Source organism: Amblyomma mixtum, chromosome 10, assembly GCF_055824585.1.
Source record: "Amblyomma mixtum isolate Tamu chromosome 10, ASM5582458v1, whole genome shotgun sequence".
NCBI classification, from domain to species: Eukaryota; Metazoa; Arthropoda; class Arachnida; order Ixodida; family Ixodidae; genus Amblyomma; species Amblyomma mixtum.
In genome coordinates this window covers 21,051,528-21,074,036 of record NC_143021.1, presented here as the reverse complement: position 1 = coordinate 21,074,036, position 22,509 = coordinate 21,051,528, and the positions used below count along the sequence as shown (strand labels likewise).

Below are 22,509 nucleotides of genomic sequence, written 5' to 3'. Positions count from 1 at the left end.
CTAGAATTCCTTGGAACGTTTTGAAGTAAATCCGTTTTGTTTTCCACTAACCTAGTCCCCTGTGAATTTCAACGTTCGCTCGTTTTCTTTTCGCCTGATTTGTCAAATTTTCTATGTATTTTCCCTACTCCTCACGCAAGAACATTCTGCCCCACAATTTTTTCTTCAATATCTCTGACTCCACTGCCACCAGTTGGGGAGACCAATGTTGCTTTTTGCCACCTAATGTTTTCCTCAGTTTTCTTCTTTTTGCAGTCATGCTGTAAAGGGGAGGGGGGAGATAGGCATGGCTAGGGGGAGAAATTTCAGACCGGTTTTGTTCTTGAATAAAGGACACTGTTTTACAGAACCGCGGTAACCAGTTCGATTCTCCTCGTACTGCTTTACACTGTTGGCTTCTTCATGGGAGTGGCCTTGACAATCTGGTTTCGTGGCTGTGACCCGACCCTGCTGGGAGAAATTCAGAGCATGGATCAAGTGAGTTAGTAGCTTAACATGTTTATTCTTGTCTATTTCTTGTTTGTGCCACAGAGTTCGTGTAAATAATTAGATTGAAAGTGTAATCTGGACATGCCACGACAAACTGCCCAAATGTCAAAAAACTTGATAAGTTTTGTTACCATGTGTCAAATTGTCAAAAATTTGTCAACAAGTTGTCAACAAGCGTCAAATTGTCAACAAGTGGGCAAACTACGGTGATGAAAATGGGTTAATTTAAAATTGCCCCCAATGTTTGCTTTATAAGTGGTATAGTGTAGAGTGCGGAGGAGGGCATATAATGCGGCTGTGCCTGCGGCGCTGTATGGCAACGTGGTTGTCAGGGGGCTTGTTTTGGGTGTGAACATATGGTTGCCGTTTGGGCCGGTCACCGGCGCCTGGACGTTAAATTCATGGGCAACCGCATCAACGTGCTCATTTCCGGAGATTATCTCATGCATTAGGCCGCATGTAGTGCTGATTTATTGCTATGGTGCTACTAGCATAGATAGTATGAGGGCTGAAGGTGAAGGAACGGTGCCTTTACGGTGGTGGTGGTGAAAAACATTTATAATACAATAAATATTTACAGAGAGGTGATTGGGGTAGGCCCTATTGGCCCTTTCCCCTAACAATACTAGGTGGAGCCCCTATTCCGGGGCCCCATTGGCAAGCAACGCCGCCCGCGTCCGGTGAACCAAGGCCTTTTGGGTCTTTAGGTCCTGACAGCCGAGCAGGGCCGCCTCCCAGTCCTCTCTGGTGGGGTTGGGGTTGGGGGGGATAGATGGGTTTGACTGACACGCCCAAACCATGTGGAAGGTGTCAGCCACCTCCCCACAGAACTGGCACGCGCCATCAAAGGATGTATTGAAATGTTTAAGCACCGCCGGGCACAGTACAGTGTTAGTAAGAATTTTGATGAGGAGGCGCTCGTCAGCGCGATCCAGACCCTTACAAGGGGCCGGGTAGCGCCGGTGCTCCTCCTTGTAGTAATCGGTGATTTGTTTGAATGTAATGGCCAGATTGTCTGATTGGGAGTACCCTTCCAAGGACAGGGAGATAGCCCGGGGAGAGAGTGCGCGGGCGGCCTGATCGGCCTGTTCGTTTCCCTGGACTCCCTGGTGACCGGGGGCCCAAATCAGGTTGCGTGGAGTTGGATCTTCAGATCGACAGCTATATTCCAGGCCTTTACGGAAGAGTCTGTATGCTGCTTGGGAGTCTGTACTGTTGGTGGCGGTGTCTGTGACCAAGGTGCAGATGTGTGCTACAGATATAGATACAGCCAGACATTCTGCCTCTGTAGTGTTCAAGGTACCGAGGGTTGCTGCTCCTCGTGTAGTCCCTGGGTACAGATAAGCGACAGTGTGGGCGCCTAGGAATTGTGGATGCGGTGTTGCGTCACCGCGGAGCTACCACAAGGGTGAATGAGAGAACTGAAAGCCTGCGCGCTAGAGTAGTTCTAGGTTGTTTGTGATGAAGTGGTTCTGCACTCGTACACCTCTGTTATTCTTGCCGATGCAGAGACTCTATTGTGGCCTGCAGGTAACCGCTGTTTCGTTTTTATTTTTTACGTCAGAAGAAATGAATGCCAGTTGTCGCTTCACAGCTGCATTTTTATTTGGCGCATAATATAGTGCGGGATTTTTTATAATAAGGAAAGGAACACATCGAAATCGAACAGGATACATTGTAGTAAATAGCACTACAAAAGCTGTTTCATACATATGAAATAAGCCAAGAGCGCCTAAATCTAGTAATGACTAAGGCGCTTTTTTTGCGTTTTTACAGTGCCTTCGATCGAACTAGAAGCTTAGCCTCGTTATCTTCTCGTACATAAAGGAGAGGAAAAAGTAGAAACAAAGAGAACCGAATGCCGCTAGTGGGATCCCAAATAACTACCTCCGCATGTTGCGCATGGTACTTTACCAAATCAGTTAGGGCGGTGGCTCTCCAAATATACACTTTCGATTACAATTGTACTGAGCGTACCATTACCTTGACAACAGTGTTCGCTCCCAACCATGGCGGCGGATATCAAGCACCGTGACGTACCGCAAGTGCGACGTATAACACGGTCTTACCGTGAGGGCGCTGTGTGCGCGAGGAGGGCCTTCTTATGCAACATATGCTATTTATTGGCAGAGCCGAGACGGCCTTTAAGGTGCTGAGCACAGAGTGGTAGAGAAATAAGAAGCTGTGAAGCTTTGTACTATATTCCCGGATAAACGTGAATGAACTGCATGATTACCGAAGCTGTGGACGTCGTTGGAATTGGTGCATATCATTTTGAACATGTCACACCGCCCACTGGGTGCCTCTTGCAGTTCAGCCCCATCAGTTAGAATCGTTTTTCTCAGACGCTTTCAAACAGTTTTGCTGCTATCTGAAGAACAAAGAATTAAATTTACAAAATATTGGCCCTTCTGGCGTATTTCTTTTGTTGCTAGTGTGGAAACAAGAGAAGGGAAATGAGGGGCTCGTTATGACACACATATGAAGGAAGCCAACAGTCAGCGACACCGTGGAACAGAGAGAAATGTTGCGAGTTTTAAAATTTATAAGGTTGATTAGTAGTAGAACAATACGGTATATATATATATATATATATATATATATATATATATATATATATATATATATATATATATATATCGCCTAAAATGATTATAAAGCAGAATAAAAAGCAAATCACATGCCGCCGATGAGATGCGAACCCACGACCTCCGAATTTCGCGTTGTAACATTTTACCATAGGTTTTTGTTTGTGTATCTTTAATGTAGTGTACCAGTTATGGCGCCTGCTTTGTTTTCTTGCGACATTTTCGGTTTCAAACAATGTATTTTTTGCAGATCCTGCCATATTACATCAACACCTACTTGGTTCATATACCAGGATTCGTGGGGCTCTTCCTTGCCGGTGTAGTCAGTGCTGCGACAAGGTATTTTTCTAATCGGCTTACTTCATAGGCTCAGTGACTTCAGCACTAAATAGGATTTTGATATTTTTCATTGCATCCGCTGCGTAACCCGACGACGACAGTGTGGCCGAGAAGGAGATGAGTGGTGAAAAAGACGGCGGGCGTCGTTGTTTCGATGCCTGCGGGTGCAGACATGTGCAGTGTGGCGACTTCACCCGCGAGGCTGCGCGACTTGGTTAGAAGCGGCGCTTGGTTCGCTCGCCGGGCCTAATCCGTTTTGACGGCATGCAGTGTTTGGCGTAGTAAAGGCAACGCTTTGGGCTTGCACCACCTGCGAAGCGGAATCAGTGGAGAATGAAAAGTGCGGAATATTTGGTTGGTAAAAAAAAAATGTTTTATTGAGGGATGTTTTCAAGGAAATTTAAACTTCAGCTTACAAAGCAAAGGCATAAAACTGAAATAGGACACGTTGAGCATCACCAGGAGAGTCAATTGGTCGCTACTAAGAATATGATATTTTGAGAAGCATTTATCGTGGTCAACACATGTCGATAAAACAGCGGACAAGCTGTCAAAAATAACTGGTGTGTTAAGTAAGCTGCGCTATTTTCTGCCACAAAAAGTGAAAATAATTCTTTATAATTCCATGTTTGCTTCCGTTTTAAACTACTGTTTCACGGTATGGGGAACTACCACACTCTCAAACTTAAACAGGTTACATGTAATCCAAAAACGAGCCGTAAGAAGCATTGCAAGCATCCCCCGCGACGTTACGACAAAAGCCCTTTTTAATGCCTTCCACATAACTCCAATACACGATCTATATAATGTCAACTTAATGAAACGATATAGGAGAAGTAATACCTACCGTAATTTTCTTGAAACCTTGTCTCAACTAACACCTAGAGAACACACTCATGCCATAAGAAACCGCGATAAATGGTTCATTCCCCAAATACGTACTAACTATGGACGTCAAATGCTCAGCTACCACTTACCATTATTGCTAAATGCTTTGTGTTAGTCTTACAAACCAGTATTTTTGCATCTTATTTCTTTTGCTGTTTTTGTCTGTTTTTATCTCTTGTTTATCTATTTTTTCCGAGTCAGTTGTGTCTCGCTTATTTTTCCTCAAACGCAATTGTTTTGTTAGTTGCTGCCAATATATGCCATCAAACAAACCATGAAACCTTGTACGGGGGCGCAGGCGCGCAATCAAGCTCCAGTGAGAGCTTTTTGTCGGCGCCCCTAACATCTGGATGATGTAAATAAAGATTTGATTTGATTTGATTTGATTTGATGATGAAGACGCAAACCACAAATGATCCACAGCCCCGCTGTGAAATCCGAAAATAAACGTGAAGTGTAGAAAGAAGTAGCCCATGCAAGATCTCATTGTCTTTGTACATCTTCATGGCCCTTTGTGGTCGTAACCGAAATACTGAATGCTTAGTGGTCTATAAAGCGGCTTTTGATTTCTTTTATCTTGACATTTTTAGTTCATTCAGCATTACTGTGCAAACGTAAACATTCATTTATAGGCGGTCCAGATGAAGCCTTGAGCTCTGGGACCTCCTGTTGCAGGGTTCATGTAATACTCTCTATTTAATAAACATTTTTCTTCTTCCTCATCTAGCTCTCCTATGCCTTCCGCGATAAAAATCAACGGTATACTACAGGTTGCAAGGAATCGTGTAATTTACTACGATATTTATTAGAATGTATCGGATTTTGTGGCCTCCAGAGTTTTACCATCTGTCTAGCATATGGAGAAACCCCAACGCCACGTTTTTGCACTACTTGACAGATGGCATAGAATAGACGTAGCAAAGAACTAGTACGCGAGCTCAGTACCTTCGCATTGCAAAATGTCTTAGGTTGAGGCCAAGACTTGATGCCTGCATTACAAGCCTTGCAAAAAAGCAGTGCAGAAAAAGCAGGTGTGGGGAAGCGGTGTTATGGGATTGAACGCTCAATTATTTATTCATAATGAGCCACCCAGCACCTGCCATTAGGTGAAATTAAAAGGAATCATGACATGAAGATATTATATAGACACTGCATGTAACATAATATCTTTGCAATGAAGTATGACTGCTAGCGATTGCTTCTAAGTTGATGCGAAAGTGTTCATGCGTGCGTCGTGTTAGACCAACTTCATTAAATGCTTAATACCCAACTACAGATTAGGTTGCAAAATCGTTACTTTGGTTGAAGCAAGTACGATTGGAAAAAGCATGCCAGGCTAGCCCCATTGTTCATTTTCTTCTATCGAATAAATTTCAAAATATTTGAAAATGTATCAAAGTGCAATCAGTGAAATGAAATATGCCCACACATGTATTGAGTCCCCAGCTAACACAGACGCATTCCGTAAAATCCGGGACGAGCGCACTTTTATCGTAAAGTTTCACCATAATAAATTTTTGCACATTCCTGCTCAGGACGTTTATGCCTTCCTATTATTTATTGTAAAACGCACCCCATTGGCTTTCAATGGCATTCTTAAGAACTCGGTACGAGCGCAGGACCAACTTTAAAAGCAAGGTTATGCTACGCATCAGAAGGTCCGACCCTTACCATCAATATTGTTGATAACAGTGCCTCACAATATTCACAGTCATATCGCGATTGAAAAGTGGCAGGGGTTTAAAGTAGTTAAACCGAATACACGTGCGAAAGCAGGTGACACTTAAGCTCTGTCTTCAGGCCTTTAGTGGGGTAACGCCCCATATATGCAGACTTGCTCATTCTCCACTATGCATTCAAAGATCGCGGCATGTCCTCATACCACTAACAGCGCAGTGGCGCAGCAGTTAAGTGGTGCCTTACTGCACTGGGAGGTGGCTGTTTGTGTCACACCCACTGGTAGGGATTGTGTGGCCCATGTTGCTTTTCCCGAGCAACCACTCGTAAGTGGTTATGGTGCTCGGCTGCTTACCCAAGAGATGCAGGATCGATCCCGGCCGCAGCGGTTGAATTTCCATGGAGGCGAAATTCTAGAGGCCCGTGTATTGTGCGATGTCAGTGCACGTTAAAGAGCCCCATGTGGTCGAAATTTCCGGAGTCCTTCACTACGGCGTCTCTCATAGCCTGAGTGGCCTGAGGGGAAGTTAAAGCACAAAAACTAATACCAAACCAAGCCAATCAATAATTTAACTGTGACTTGCCAGGGTGGCTAGATTGCTCGCAATCCGGTCGGCAGGTTGTGATGGCACTTCAAGGTCACAAGACAAGAACCACAAGAAGAGATTCTTTATCGGAGTTGCTTCGTCTGGAGTAGTTCTTTTGCAGTAAAAGTATTGACCAAGAAAGCTGTACTTCTATTCTCTCGTTCAAATAAATAGGCGGTGTATCTTAAAGTGCATGTCTAGCTTTCAGGATTACAGCCTTATTTTTTTCTCTCTCCCAGCACCATTTCATCTATAATTAACTCCCAAGCCACCATCTTATACGTCGATGTGATTTCACCGCGGTATAAGAAGGCCGACCAACATGTTCTGTGGATTACACGTGGCACCGGTAAGAAAAACATTATTTGCCATTTGCGGCAAATAAACTAGTAGACTGCAACATTATTTATCACCTCAAAAGACATTGACTTACAGGTCCGAATTGCTACGAAATTGGGAGGTACTTTGAGTGGAATCCTGACTCAGCCAATTTTGTCCGTGGTACACTAGCTCACTGAAGCTGATGCAGCATTTCTTGCCTTTCAGCTTGAGGTTAACGCCCAATAAATCTCGCAGAACACTGTGTAGGTGGCATATCTGCTTATTCAAGTCAAGGCTGTACACAGCAATATCGCCTGGTGAAAGAATCACATGCCGTAAAGCGCCTCATATACCGGAGCACTCAGTATATAAGCGCTGGAACATGGCTGGCACTTTGTACACACCTATAGGTAACCGGGTAAACTAGAGGAGGACTCTTCGGCTCCAGCGGTCCTTGGCTCCTTGTCATGCTGACGCAGCTCTTATTCTGTGTAGTACAGCACGATATTCCTAGAGTGACCAGACAATGGGAAGAGCTTTCCTCTAATACTTAACGAGTTTACACGCAGAGTGCCGTCATGGATATAAAGTACACAGTGTTTTGTATGTAAATGAGTGCTTACGTCGGTCCAAAGAGAATATATATCGAGTCTGCATCTTTTAAAATTATTTCTTTACTGTTTCTCTTTCTAAGCTGTTATTTAAAAGTCTTATTTTGTGCATAGAATATTTATAAGAAAACCATCGAAAGTAGTGTAACTAGAAAGAGTCCTCAACAACATAACAACATTATAGCTCCCCGTTTGTCCTCGTGCCCAAAAGGGCGTTTCTAAAAGCACTGCCTTCGTTTTATTCGCAGCGTTATTCTTTGGAGTAACAATGACAATCTACAGCACATTATGCGTATACCTGGGATCAGTGACCAGGGTAAGCACAACGTGATATTCTCCGGCCTAACATTGTGTCTACAATTATAGCCCAACATTCAGCGCACCGTCGTTACTCGCCACACCAGTTCAATGATATACGTGAAAAGCTCAGCGATACGACCGTTTTATGCGCTTCTGGTACGGCCTATGTGGTATTCAAGGACCACATAACCTTCTAAATATTAGTCACCCTTAACAAGGGTTAACAGCAAGCTATGTTTTCTTCAATGCCAACTTCTTTGCTGAACACTGTGATTGCCATTATGAGGAATATTTCCACATCAAAGGAAATAGGTTCCTATCTACCCATGTTTCTATGAAGACCAGCCGTCCAGGGCGGCTGAGCGGCTAGAGCGTTCGGTGTCTAATCACGAAGTTGCGAGACGGAATCCCGAGTGAGGCAGCAGCATTTCAAAAAAGAAAGGTAAAACTTAGTGTGTGGCGTGCAGTGTCAGCTGTCATTGATGAAACACGAGATGATGGCAATTATTGTGCGGGTCCCCACAAGACCTCTGCCAGAGCCAATCTGCAGCTTCTGAAGGAACCCCACTTACTCAGTTTGCCTTAGGCCCATACAGAAAAGAGTAGTGCTTTTTTGAGCACCTCACAATCAAGTTCAAGTATACACATCTATGATAACTAGTGTTTGTGGCAGAAAATGTATTTCAATCTTTCGCTCAGCTTTTACGTGCACGTGGTGTGGTCACTTCAATGTAAAAGCAGCCAGCTGTTTGAAGTCGAATAAATCCACGATTAAAACATCGTACAAAGAGCACATTGACATTTCTGATACCATTAGTACCCAATACAAAAGCTTTCAAGGGTGCGAAGAATTCGTATATAGAAAAAATAGTTTTAAAATACTGAATGATCCTCAATCATCCTCTATTTAAATAGGATAGAAAAACTGCTGCAGAATTTAGCTGCAAAATTCAAAGCTAATGATAACCAGAAAAAATAATTTGATCAAAGAATAACTTTTCGCATGTTTCCTTTCTAGCAGCTGGTAGAGCAGCCGCATTAGAGCAGCCGGTAGTAAATGTCACAGAACATCGAGAAAGTGACAACAAATCTACCGCTTCTTTGACCAGCGAATAAACGACACGTCCGCCTCAGTCTCCAGGCACACTCTTAAAAGACGTAGTATGAATACCACTTGAAATTATCAGAGCTTATACGCAACATTTTATACGCAGTCAACTCCGTACCTAACATTTTTTCTCTCATTGTATGAATTCTGGTTACATTTGTAAACAACGACATCAGTGACTGTATGACTTCAGACTTTAGAAACCTTTACAGATTGCATATTCTAATCCTTAAGCACCACTTTGCAATAAAGCACACTACATGTGTGGTATTATATATAATCGCCATGTTAAGTAAAACTTGACATGCCGTTCCTACCACAAATTTTATATATGAAATCTACGGAGTGGACGATGTTTACAAGTTTGTTGTAAGACATGCGAGCAGAAAAGTAATATAATTGGCATGGTCAGAAATGATTGACCGATGGCTAAATTATATAGGAAGCCTGCTGCAGGGGGCGTCGGGTAAAAGTGCCAAGACAGTAGAGCCAGACAACAGCACAGGGTTTTCAACTCCTCTTGAAGGATAAGGACATGTGGATAGCATAAAGAGAGATATCGACTTAGTAGAGGCTCCCTGACAGTCGAAATTCATGAGCAGGAACGAAGATTCTCTTTACTCACCCACAATACTGACCTCAAGAAAAGTTTGCTGGGAACAAAAACAGCTGCATGATATATTCAGTTGATTACAAGCTACTGGAAGCTAAATGTTTATGGTTGTTGTTTGTTCGCTGTTATATAATTGCACAACTGAAATGCCGATCCACACCTATTGCTTTGCAGCCCCACAAATAACGACTGTTGCGCCTTTTACATCACCTCGAACTGCAATACTTATAAGGCTGTGGCTGGGGAACATCAAGGTTTCCTTACAATCGCTGAAAGAAGAGAAATGAAAATTATGAAATCCTAGCTGGAAGAACTACTGAATTTTATTGACCGTACTTTCTTCCCGGCAATGAATATATCCTTGCCAAAAGACTCCCGGTGGTGATATTAACAAAAAAATTACCATATTCTAACCTGATTGCACGATATGGGAGCGGTCCTCTCCGTTTCACAGGCGATGTCTGTAAACCCTGCGATTACAAGCGTGGCAAGGGTCGCCCATAGGAACAGCGATGTGGAGAGTGGCATTCGTCCTGGCTAATAGCTTGTCGCAAAGGTGATATTTAAACAGGGTGGCTACACTATTGATCACTTAAACCAGACAGGTGTTATGTATATATATATATATATATATATATATATATATATATATATATATATATATATATATATATATATATATATATATATATATATATAGTAGTTGCAGGAGGTCTTGTCGTTCAATGGGCCAGGAAGACTTGTAGAAGAAGGGGTCACAACCTTGCAATTATCTTAATTTAATACCGACAGTTTCGGACAGAGGACCGTCCTTCCTCAGGGTATACACAAGAATGAACACAATTTCTCATTTTCTACGCAGCGTGCGCAAAGGGTGAGGTGGAACCACTCTCTCTCCCGTTAGTGGAAAGGGACGCAAAGTCAGTATAAGACGCAAGTGCTCCAGTCCATTTAGGGGGAAGAGGGTGACGGTTGCGAAGGACAGGGAAGGGGAAAAACATATATGCACAAAAATAAAAATAAAGGAAGCAAAAGTAACATTAAAAAATAAAAATAAATATAGGAAGGCAACGGCGGAGGCTTGGGTAACAAAGCTATAGAAATAGATAGGGAGGGAACTAGTTGCTTCTCAGAAGGAATGTTTCGAGAGAAGCTCCCTTCGGTGTGGGTGGTGAACCCAGCAGAATTAACACAAACAATATTCTAACAAGGAAAGTACAAAGCAAAACCACAAATAAAACAAAAAAAGAAACACAAAAAGAAGAAACAAAACAAGCGCACGCATGCATGTGTACAGTGTATAACATCACAGAACGGACCGCTCCCCAGCGGTGCAGGTGTTTTGGATCGTTGTAACGTGAGTTACGAGTCAGCCACAACATTTAGAGCTGTTTAAGACAAGCCCGTTATCGCCACGGCGGAAGCGCGGCGCCGCGGTCGAGGGAGGCAGGGCGGCCGGCCAGACGCCGTGCGGGAACCCGATCCCGCAGCCGAGTGCCGCGGCGTCCGACCCACAGTAGGCCATTCCCTTCGTGCTTTTCGTCGCGAAGCCATTCGAGCACAGACTGGTTTTTCAAAAGAAGGGGCCGAAAGGACGGGTGAGAAGGAACCTAAAGAGTAAATACGTTCAGAGAAAAAGAAATTAAAAAAAATTCATTCCACGTGTTAATTCATTAAAAAATTCATCTAACATTCCACGTGTTAATAGTATCCTATCAAAACATTTTAATATTATCCAGCAAAGCAGTCACTTGTCTCTCATTTTTAAACAACCACCAAGAGCAGTATACCGGCGCAGTAGGAACCTGAGGGACATTTTAGTTAAGTCCAAAACAACGCCCAACTCCAACCCGAGTCCTGGATGTCAACCGTGCCGTAAGCCACGTTGCAAGGTTTGCAGTCATATGCAGACTACAACCATCGCTAAAGGAACATTCTCCGATTTCACCTTCAGGATTAGGGAAACCCTGAATTGCGACAGCGCGAACGTAGTGTATATGCTACACTGCAGTGTGTGTGGCATGGAATACATCGGTCAAACGGAAACACCGTTCAGGTTGCGTTTTAACAACCACAAGGCCCATACTCACGCGCTGCCAAATCTTCCTTTTTCTAAGCACCTGTGCCTGCCCCAGCATGCATTCGAAAACATTCACGTCATCCTTCTCCAATCGGGTTTCCAAACAAGTCGCCAAAGAGAACAAAGAGAGTCGTATTTCATACACAAATTTCGGACACTAACACATGGAGTTAATGAAAACTTGGGCAGTTTTACCTTCCTCAAAAGCCTAACTAGCTAGAACAATTTGAACGTCTGGAATCCCTCCTCTTCCATGAAGCCTGCACTCTGCGGGGTCCCACGTCCCCATTCTTACTTTTCTTAATTTTTTTTTTCTCTGAACGTATTTACTCTTTAGGTTCCTTCTCACCCGTCCTTTCGGCCCCTTCTTTTGAAAAACCAGTCTGTGCTCGAATGGCTTCGCGACGAAAAGCACGAAGGGAATGGCCTACTGTGGGTCGGACGCCGCGGCACTCGGCTGCGGGATCGGGTTCCCGCACGGCGTCTGGCCGGCCGCCCTGCCTCCCTCGACCGCGGCGCCGCGCTTCCGCCGTGGCGATAACGGGCTTGTCTTAAACAGCTCTAAATGTTGTGGCTGACTCGTAACTCACGTTACAACGGTCCAAAACACCTGCACCGCTGGGGAGCGGTCCGTTCTGTGATGTTATACACTGTACACATGCATGCGTGCGCTTGTTTTGTTTCTTCTTTTTGTGTTCCTTTTTTTGTTTTATTTGTGGTTTTGCTTTGTACTTTCCTTGTTAGAATATTGTTTGTGTTAATTCTGCTGGGTTCACCACCCACACCGAAGGGAGCTCCTCTCGAAACATTCCTTCTGAGAAGCAACTAGTTCCCTCCCTATCTATTTCTATAGCTTTGTTACCCAAGCCTCCACCGTTGCCTTCCTATATTTATTTTAATTTTTTAATGTTACTTTTGCTTCCTTTATTTTTATTTTTGTGCATATATGTTTTTCCCCTTCCCTGTCCTTCGCAACCGTCACCCTCTTCCCCCTAAATGGACTGGAGCACTTGCGTCTTATACTGACTTTGCGTCCCTTTCCACTAACGGGAGAGAGAGTGGTTTCACCTCACCCTTTGCGCACGCTGCGTAGAAAATGAGAAATTGTGTTCATTCTTGTGTATACCCTGAGGAAGGACGGTCCTCCGTCCGAAACTGTCGGTATTAAATTAAGATAATTGCAAGGTTGTGACCCCTTCTTCTATATATATATATATATATATATATAGATAGCGAAGTATACGCTTCGTTAAAGGAATCATATTTATTCAACTCGACGATTCGATCGGAAGACCGCTCTTCTTCAGGAGTGCATCCCATTTTATAGGGGCGGGCACAGAACAGGTAAGTGGGAAATACAAAGCACATAGCAGAAAACTACGCATAAAAAAACGCATAAAAATTATTAGAGGCAGTGCGACCCACACACACACACAAAAAAAAAGAGTGCGAGGAGCGGGTACTCAGTCAGAAAATACAACGTCCAGATACGGCCTCTGCTTTGTTAAGCACCACAGGCTTGCTTATTGACAGTCGTGTCCAGCTGGGAGGTGCTCGACAGGTGCGTGGCCGTGCAACAACTTTCGTAGAAAAATGCGAAAACTTGTTCCTTCTCCTGGCCGCGAGAGCAAAAAAATATAAAATATGACCCTCCAACAGAGAGAGCAGACAACAAAAAAAAGAAAAAGAAAAAGAAAAGAAAATGAAAACAGCAAGGAAGAAATCTCGAAAAAAAGTGAAATAGGTAAAAGAAAACCTTTAAAGTAGTGCTTTTTCTTCGCACCCAGCAATAGGGCACCCACCCCTGGTTGAGGGGAAGTATTGGAAGGAATGTAAAAAATATATATATATATAAAAAATATAAAAAATGTGAGCTTACATAGTAAAATTAAAAAGGAAAAAGATAAATCAAAAAGAAATTGTGTGGCATTCGCGTGACCACAAGGTGAGCACACCCGGGGGAGGGGGAAGGGGGGGAACGGCACAGGTGTGGCACAGGTGTGGCATGCAGAAAGGGGTATGACCTCAGACGACTTATTCAGTGCTGCTTTGTTTAATTTCGTAGGCCCCTGAACTCGGAAGAGAGGTGAGGGTGCCGTAAGTTTCATTAATGCCATTTTGCAATGTGTAAATTTAAAAATAAAATATGATTCTCGTTGCTCGCGCTCACGAGTGTTTTTGAAGCCACTCTGTAGTATTGTTACTTTAAGTTTGTCAAACTCATGACTTTTCTCGCGGAGGTGTTTCGAAAGAAAGAGGGAGGTTGGGGAGGGATTGGGTATGTGAGCGGTGGTTATTAAATCTGAAACGGAAGGAATTGTCTCTTTGGCCTATGTATTGCATTCGACAGTCGCCACACTCGAGCATGTAAACCACGTTGCTGGAATCGCAATTCAGGTCTTCCCGGATAGAATGCTTGAAATTTGAATGTGTGCTTTTAGCCAGTGCCGTGGTTTCCATGTGTTTGCAGACTTGACATCGGCTTTTTTTGCATGGTGTGCAACCTACAGCTCTCGGTTTATTGACTGTCGAATGGACAACATGGTTTTGCAGATTTTTTGGTCTCCTATATGTTACTTGGGGGACCGTTGTGAAAATATTTGAAAGACGGCCACTCTGTCCTATGATATTAAAGTGTTTTTTTAGGATGTTGTTAATATTCGGGAGCTTATTTGTGAAGGTTAGTATGAGATTACAGCGCTGTGATGATGGCTGAGATTCCTTAATGACATGATTAATATTAGTTGCTTCTGCCTTTTTAATGGCATCGTTGATTATAGAAGATGGGTAATGTTGTTTTTTTAGAGTGTCCCGCATGCGATTAGCATTTTCGTGAAAATCTTCCGATCGTGAGCAAATTCGTTTGAATCTGATGGCCTGTGAGTATGGGATTGAAGTTTTGCAGTGGCGTGGGTGGCAGCTGTTGAAATGAAGATACTGTTGTCTGTCTGTGGGTTTTTTATAGACACTAGTGATTAATGTACTTCCTTCTACTCGAACCAGAACATCCAGGAAGTTAATTTTATTGGTTGAGTAGGTGTGTGTGAAAGAGATATTGGGATGGATTTTGTTGAATGCGGCGATAAAATGGATGAGTTCGTCCTCAGTTTCTGTCCAAGCTATGAATATGTCATCCAGAAAGCGTTTGCAAAAAGCTGGTTTTGTTGGATATGAGGACAGAAAGTCTGATTCAATTTTGTTCATAAATATGTTGGCGTAATTTGGAGCCATTTTTGTGCCCATAGCTGTACCGCTAGTTTGAAGATAATATGAGTAGTTGAACTCAAAGGTGTTAAGTTTAAGGACCAAATTTGCAAGTGTCTCGACGGCACTTGGACTAGGGGTGTCTAGAATTTTGTATTCTTTATATGATCCAACCATTGCCTGAATTCCTTCGTCATGTGGGATGTAATCGTAAAGTGATACCACATCAAGGCTAACTAGGAAAGCGCCTTGAGGGAAGGTGACATTCGATAATTCTTTCAGGAAGTGATTAGTGTCGCGTATGTAAGATGGATGTTTCGGAGGTATATGTTTGATGAGCGAATCGATATACTCTGAGATCGGTTCGGTTATTGTGCCAATACCAGAAACAATCGGTCTCCCTGGATGATTCTGTTTGTGTAATTTCGGAAGCATGTAGAAGCGCCCCGCGGAGGAATTTCTTGGCGTGAGCGCTTTACCTACTCGCGGTGGTAATTCACCTTCATCTGTTAGTTTTTTTTATAGTTTGCTCTACGATGTTCTTTTGCTTAGCGGTCGGGTCTGATGGGAGTTTAGTATAGAATTTTGGGTTGTTGAGCTGGCGGTTGCCCTCCTGAATGTAGTTATCTGTGTATAAAATAACTATGCCTCCACCGTTGTCGGCGGGCTTAATGACAATGTCGGTTCGTTTGCTAAGTGAGCCTAAGGCGTTACGCTCTTTTTTTTGTGAGGTTAGGTGGCCCAGATTTTCGTGTCCCAAAAGCTTGAAGAATCTCCCTTTGTACCGCTTTTATATATAGGTCTAGATGTTTGTCCCTACCAGTTTTGGGTGTCCACTGTTCCTGAGATTGGGGGTACCGCACATTATTTGTGTTCGGTTTGTCGAAGAAATATTCCCGTAATCTGAGAGTTCGCGAAAAGTTATCTAGATCCTGTAGTAACTTGAACTCGTTATACTTGCTATGGCTTGGACAGAATTTTAGGCCACGCGACAGCAGTGACTTTTCCTCAGGAGTGAGCTGTGAGCTTGACAGGTTAATTATATTGTCCGGAAGGTGTGGCTCTTCGGGTGTTCGGTCTAATGTGGTTGGATGTTGGTTTACGGTTTCCTTGTAATTGTCGGGTGTGGGTATGTGGCTTGCTAGTTGTAATGGCATTGTGAGCTCTATACAATCCTCGACAAGGATGCCATCACGGGGAAATTTAGTAAGTTTTTTCGTCCAAATTTGCTGAGTTTTGTTAGACTTGAAGACCTCAAGCTCATTTACCTCGGATGTTGAGAGTATCATGCTTTGACGCGCCCGCCTCTCCTCTAGTGTTAGTGATGCCAACGTCTTTTTGAAGTGCTCAATTGTTATTTTTAAAAGGTTTATGGATGCTTTAAGTAGTTCTGTGCTCCATGCTAGGCGATGGGATTCCGAAAGGTTGCTAATGGATGGGGTTAAAGATACAAAAAGTCCTTTCGGCACAGTTTTTGATTTAAGGTATATTTGAAGGGATTTTACGTGGAGCTGGTGCTTGATTCGTTTGTCAATAATTTTTCTTAGCTTTAAAAAATTCCGAGAGCGTGTGGCACAAGTAGGGGGAGAGCTGGTGGGCACGTGAGCTTGGTCGGCCCGTCAGTATTGTTTAAACTTTAGCCGTTGGGCTGAGCCACAGCGTCGTCTGAGGTGATACCTTTGTTTCGGCGTGGTGGCGTCATTCCCGAAGTCCTGGATGATGACGGAAGCTTGGCGGGATCCAGAAGCCGGTGTTGTTGGTGCTGAGGTGGAGGCCATCCGTGATCCGGGGCTCGTTGGTGTGGCATCCGGTGACGCCTCGGCCTGTACAATGGGTGCCGGTAGTGGGGACGGGGCATTTGCTGTTGAGCTCTGGTTCTCGGGTGTGGGGTCTCGCGCCGCAACTCTGCTTGGTTTGGCGGCTTTGAATGAAGACACCGTACACTCTGGGGCTGTCTGTGTTGGGGTTGGTAGCAAAGCTGCCCTCGGGGGCCTGGCGTCAGCTGAAGTTCTTCGCGGCAGACTCCGTGAGGAATTTTTCGGAGGAATCTTCTGACGGAAGCCTTGCAAACCAGGTGTCTGTCTTTGCTTGAGGAGATTATCTGCTTCACCGATGGTCGGGAAATCTGGCCCTGCAGGGCCACTGGAGTGATGATTTGTTCTGCTTGAGACCTCAAAATAGCTCGAAGCTATGCGGGTGCTGTGCTCCATGGTGGACGGGAGGATCTTCTCTGAGGAAGTGAGGTGATCCTGCCATGGGACCAAGCAGTGTCGTCTGGCAGTGAGGAGAAGGTTGTAAATATTCCAGGTGAGCACCGAAACGCCTCCAAAACTTTGATGCACCCCGTCAGCGGCTAGGACTCTGGTCGCGGGGAAGGCCTCCAGGGAGTGGTGGATGTAGAACACGTTTTGGGTTTTGGCGCGCAGTTGGACCAGTCTACAGTTGAACTCAATGGCTCGTTCATTGAATTTCTCCTCTGTACATCTATTTCCGGAACCTCGTCGGCGGTTAGGGGCCCGGGGTAATACTAATGTGGCATACACCACCTCGATTTTAAGCCGTGCGTTGCGGATAAACTTTAGGGCCTCCTCATAGTGGCTAAGGACTGTGTCCGTGCTTGAAGCGTACATGTCGTTCGTACCCACATGAAGGATCAGTCCGGTGACGCTGGGAGGCACCAAGTCCAGCAGGTTTCTCACATCGTTGATGCCGACTCCGGGTTGCGAAATGAAGGCCGGGGCGCACAAGCTTGAAGCGTCGAAATGGTTGTACAGATGCTTCGTCTGCGAATCTCCAATTAAGGCCCATGTTGGTGCGTGGAGTGGGAATTTCCAGAAAACTTTCCTTGAAGCGTTAATGGCAGCCATTGAAGAAAATAGGTTGCGAAAGCGTGAAGTAGTAGACTGCTTTTTAGAATATATAGCGAAGTATACGCTTCGTTAAAGGAAACATATTTATTCAACTCGACGTTTCGATCGGAAGACCGATCTTCTTCAGGAGTGATTTTACATTGTTAATGCATCCCCTTTTATAGGGGCGGGCACAGAACAGGAAAGTGGGAAACACAAAGGACATATCAGAAAAATACGCATAAAAAAAACGCATAAAAAATTATTAGAGGCAGTGCGACCCACACACACAAAAAAAAGAGTGCGAGGAACAGGTACTCAGTCAGAAAATACAATGTCCAGATATGACCTCTGCTTTGTTAAGCACCACAGGCTTGCTTATTGACAGTCGTGTCCAGCTGGGAGGTGCTCGACAGTTGCGTGGCCGTGCAACAACTTTCGTAGAAAAATGCGAAAACTTGTTCCTTCTCCTGGCCGTGAGAGCAAAAAAAATATAAAATATAACCCTCCAACAGAGAGAGCAGACAACAACAAAAAAAGAAAAAGAAAAAGAAAAGAAAATGAAAAGAGCAAGGAAAAAATCTCGAAAAAAAAGTGAAATAGGTAAAAGAAAACCTTTAAAGTAGTGCTTTTTCTTCGCACCCAGCAATAGTGCACCCACCCCTGGTTGAGGGGAAGTATTGGAAGGAATGTAAAAAAAATATATATAAAAAATATAAAAAATGTAAGCTTACATAGTAAAATTAAAAAGGAAAAAATAAATAAAAAAGAAATTGTGTGGCATTCGCGTGACCACAAGGTGAGCACACCCGGGGGGGGGGGGGGGAGAAGGGGGGGAACGGCACAGGTGTGGCACAGGTGTGGCATGCAGAAAGGGGTATGACCTCAGACGACTTAGTCAGTGCTGCTTTGTTTAATTTCGTAGGCCCCTGACCTCGGAAGAGAGGTGAGGGTGCCGTAAGTTTCATTAATGCCATTTTGCACTGCGTTAAATTTAAAAATAAAGTATGATTCTCGTTGCTCGCGCTCACGAGTGTTTTTGAAGCCACTGTGCAGTATTGTTACTTTAAGTTTGTCAAACTCGTGACTTTTCTCGCGGAGGTGTTTCGAAAGAGGGAGGTTGGGGAGGGATTGGGTATGTGAGCGGTGGTTATTAAATCTGAAACGGAAGGAATTGTCTGTTTGGCCTATGTATTGCATTTGACAGTCGCCACACTCGAGCATGTAAACCACGTTGCTGGAATCGCAATTCAGGTCTTCCCGGATAGAATGCTTGAAATTTGAATGGGAGCTTTTAGCCAGTGCCGTGGTTTCCATGTGTTTGCAGACTTGACATCGCCTTTTTTTGCATGGTGTGCAACCTACAGCTCTCGGTTTATTGACTGTCGAATGGACAACATGGTTTTGCAGATTTTTTGGTCTCCTATATGTTACTTGGGGGACCGTTGTGAAAATATTTGAAAGACGGTCACTCTGTTCTATGATGTTAAAGTGTTTTTTAGGATGTTGTTAATATTCGGGAGCTTATTTGTGAAGGTTAGTATGAGATTACAGCGCTGTGATGATGGCTGAGATTCCTTAATGACATGATTAATATTAGTTGCTTCTGCCTTTTTAATGGCATCGTTGATTATAGAAGATGGGTAATGTTGTTTTTTTAGAGTGTCCCGCATGCGATTAGCATTTTCGTGAAAATCTTCCGATCGTGAGCAAATTCGTTTGAATCTAATGGCCTTTGAGTATGGGATTGAAGTTTTGCTGTGGCGTGGGTGGCAGCTGTTGAAATGAAGATACTGTTGTCTCTCTGTGGGTTTTTTATAGACACTAGTGATTAATGTACTTCCTTCTACTCGAACCAGAACATCCAGGAAGTTAATTTTATTGGTTGAGTAGGTGTGTGTGAAAGAGATATTGGGATGGATTTTGTTAAATGCGGCGATAAGATGGATGAGTTCGTCCTCGGTTTCTGTCCAAACTATGAATATGCCATCCAGAAAGCGTTTGTAAAAACTGGTTTTGTTGGATATGAGGACAGAAAGTCTGATTCAATTTTGTTCATAAATATGTTGGCGTAATTTGGAGCCATTTTTGTGCCCATAGCTGTACCGCTAGTTTGAAGATAATATGAGTTGTTGAACTATATGAGATAATATGAGTTGTTGTTGAACGGCACACACCTGTGCCGTTCCCCCCCTCCCCACCCGCCCCGGGTGTGCTCACCTTGTGGTTACGCGAATGCCACACAATTTCTTTTTTATTTATTTTTTTCCTTTTTAATTTTACTATGTAAGCTCACATTTTTTATATTTTTTATATATATTTTTTTTACATTCCTTCCACTACTTCCCCTCAACCAGGGGTGGGTGCACTATTGCTGGGTGCGAAGAAAAAGCACTACTTTAAAGGTTTTCTTTTACCTATTTCACTTTTTTTTCGAGATTTCTTCCTTGCTCTTTTCATTTTCTTTTCTTCTTTTTCTTTTTTTTGTTGTCTGCTCTCTCTGTTGGAGGGTCATATTTTATTTTTTTTTTGCTCTCGCGGCCAGGAGAAGGAACAAGTTTTCGCATTTTTCTACGAAAATTGTTGCACGGCCACGCACCTGTCGAGCACCTCCCAGCTGGACACGACTGTCAATAAGCAAGCCTGTGGTGCTTAACAAAGCAGAGGCCACATCTGGACATTGTATTTTCTGACTGAGTACCTGTTCCTCGCACTCTTTTTTTTTGTGTGTGTGTGTGTGTGGATCGCACTGCCTCTAATAATTTTTATGCGTTTTTTTTATGCGTATTTTTCTGCTATGTGCTTTCTGTTTCCCACTTACCTGTTCTGTGCCCGCCCCTATAAAAGGGGATGCATTAACAATGTAAAATCACTCCTGAAGAAGATCGGTCTTCCGATCGAAACGTCGAGTTGAATAAATATGTTTCCTTTAACGAAGCGTATACTTCGCTATATATTGTTATAAGCAGTCTAGTACTTCACGCTTTCGCAACCTATATATATATATATATATATATATATTTGAGAGAAGCCAACAGCTACAGAAACCAAGGGGCACACGGGTTTTTGATTGTATTTATTTTGTGCTGTTGCTCGATTTAGAATATTACTGAATATTGCCGCGTCTACAACAATAGCCGCTCGGCGGCTGTTCGGCACGCAGCTCGTGCGCCCCGCGGTTCGCTGCTGAAGAAGACGAAGCTCGACGTTCCATCCTGGCCGTCTCGGTGTGCGCTGGCATCATCTCGGTGTTGGCGTTCCTCTGCCGTCTGGACGCGGCGCTACCTGTACCAACTGCTACGTGACACTGGTGGAGGTGCGGGCTCGACGTCCCATGTCCAACACCTCTTCAGGCAGCCGCTCATCGAGTCCCGACCAGCTACCCCTTGTCTGCACGCCCGTTCACCGCAGCAGCCGCCGCCTCCTGGGACTGGTCCCAGAGTTTGGTCTCCTCTCAAAAGAGGCACGCACTCATCGACCTGGTGAGCATACCACCATGGCTCAGGCTAGCGCTTCACATTCGACGCTCCAGCAACCCCGCGTGCCAGCCAGCTTCCATGGCGTCACTTTCGAAGACGTTGAAGACTAGCTTCACCAGTTTGAGCGGGTTGCCGATTTCAACCAATGGAGCCCTGCGCAGAAGCTGCGGAACGTGTATTTCGCCCTCGAAGACGGAGCCAAGATTTGGTTCGAGAACAGGGAGGCCGATTTCCAAAGCTGGGATACCTTCCGCCAGCAGGTCCGGGACACCTTTGCTAGCACGGACCGCCGGGATCGTGCGCGGCGCCTCCTGGACGCTCGCGTCCAAAAGCCTAATGAGACCGTTGCCATGTTCGCCGAGGACGTGACCCGTCTTTGCCGGCGCGCTGACCCAGATATGGCGGAATCCGCGAAGCTCCGCCACCTGATGCAAGGTGTGAAGGACCAACTCTTCGCTGGTTTGGTCCGGAATCCCCCGCAGACGGTAGCCGACTTCATCAAAGAGGCGACCGCCATTGAGCGGGCCTTGCATCAACGCTGCCGCCGAAATGACTCCTTGTGCGGAGAGCCAAGCGCCAGTGCGGCTTCTTTCAGCGTGTCCAGCGACAATGCGTCGCTGCGTGAGCTCATACGCGCTGTGGTCCGTGAAGAGCTGCAGAAACTGACCCTTGCCTCGTCTGACCCGACGGCTGCGGCTCTTACCGAGGTTGTGCGCGACGAGATTCGTCAAGCATTTTCACCGCCTCCTCCAGTCATGCCGGAGCCACGCCCCATGAGCTACGCCGCGGCCCTCCGTTCCGAGTTGCCACCTGTGCAACGCTTGCCGTACCACCCGCCGCCGCCCACCGCTCCGCCACCGTCATTCTACCAACGGCCTCAGCGAGGACCTGCCATGCGTCCACCGGCCCGGAAGGCGACTGTTTGGCACACTTCTGATCAGCAGCCGCTCTGTTACCATTGCGGGGAAGCCGGCCACCTGTATCGCCGTTGCCCATACCGTGAAATCGGCCTCCGGGGTTTCCCACGTGACGCTCCTTGTCCCCGTTTCGGTGAGCGACCCCACGAAATAGAGGAGTACCTTGCTGCCCATGACACCACCTCTAACCGCCGACCCCGATCTCCGTCTCCCGCACGCGTCACGTCGCCCAGCCGCCAGGCTTTCTCAGATGGACTGCGGGGCCGGTCTCCAAGCCCGCGCCGGGGAAACTGAAAGCGGCGACCTCAGGGGGGAAGGTTGCTGACAGCGGATATAACGAAGACCCCCGAACGCCGCCGGAGCGCGATGCCGAGATACCGATGCCGCCGCAGCACGATTCTGTGAACCCGAGTTTCCCTGACACCGATGCAGTTAGCGCCGACCTCCGAATTCACGTTG

The 22,509-nt window shown here is 45.0% G+C and overlaps 1 protein-coding gene across 1 annotated transcript in view; it reads left to right on the top strand.

Moving 5' to 3' along the window:
* LOC149325315 (sodium-coupled monocarboxylate transporter 2-like) overlaps positions 1 to 22,509 on the top strand; it is an 85,949-nt gene that overhangs the window by 36,542 nt on the left and 26,898 nt on the right. The window contains exons 7-10 of the mRNA XM_089563516.1: positions 348 to 477; positions 3,328 to 3,416; positions 6,808 to 6,917; positions 7,749 to 7,816. Coding sequence (XP_089419642.1) covers positions 348 to 477; positions 3,328 to 3,416; positions 6,808 to 6,917; positions 7,749 to 7,816 — 397 coding nt within the window. The remainder of the gene's footprint in view (positions 1 to 347; positions 478 to 3,327; positions 3,417 to 6,807; positions 6,918 to 7,748; positions 7,817 to 22,509) is intronic.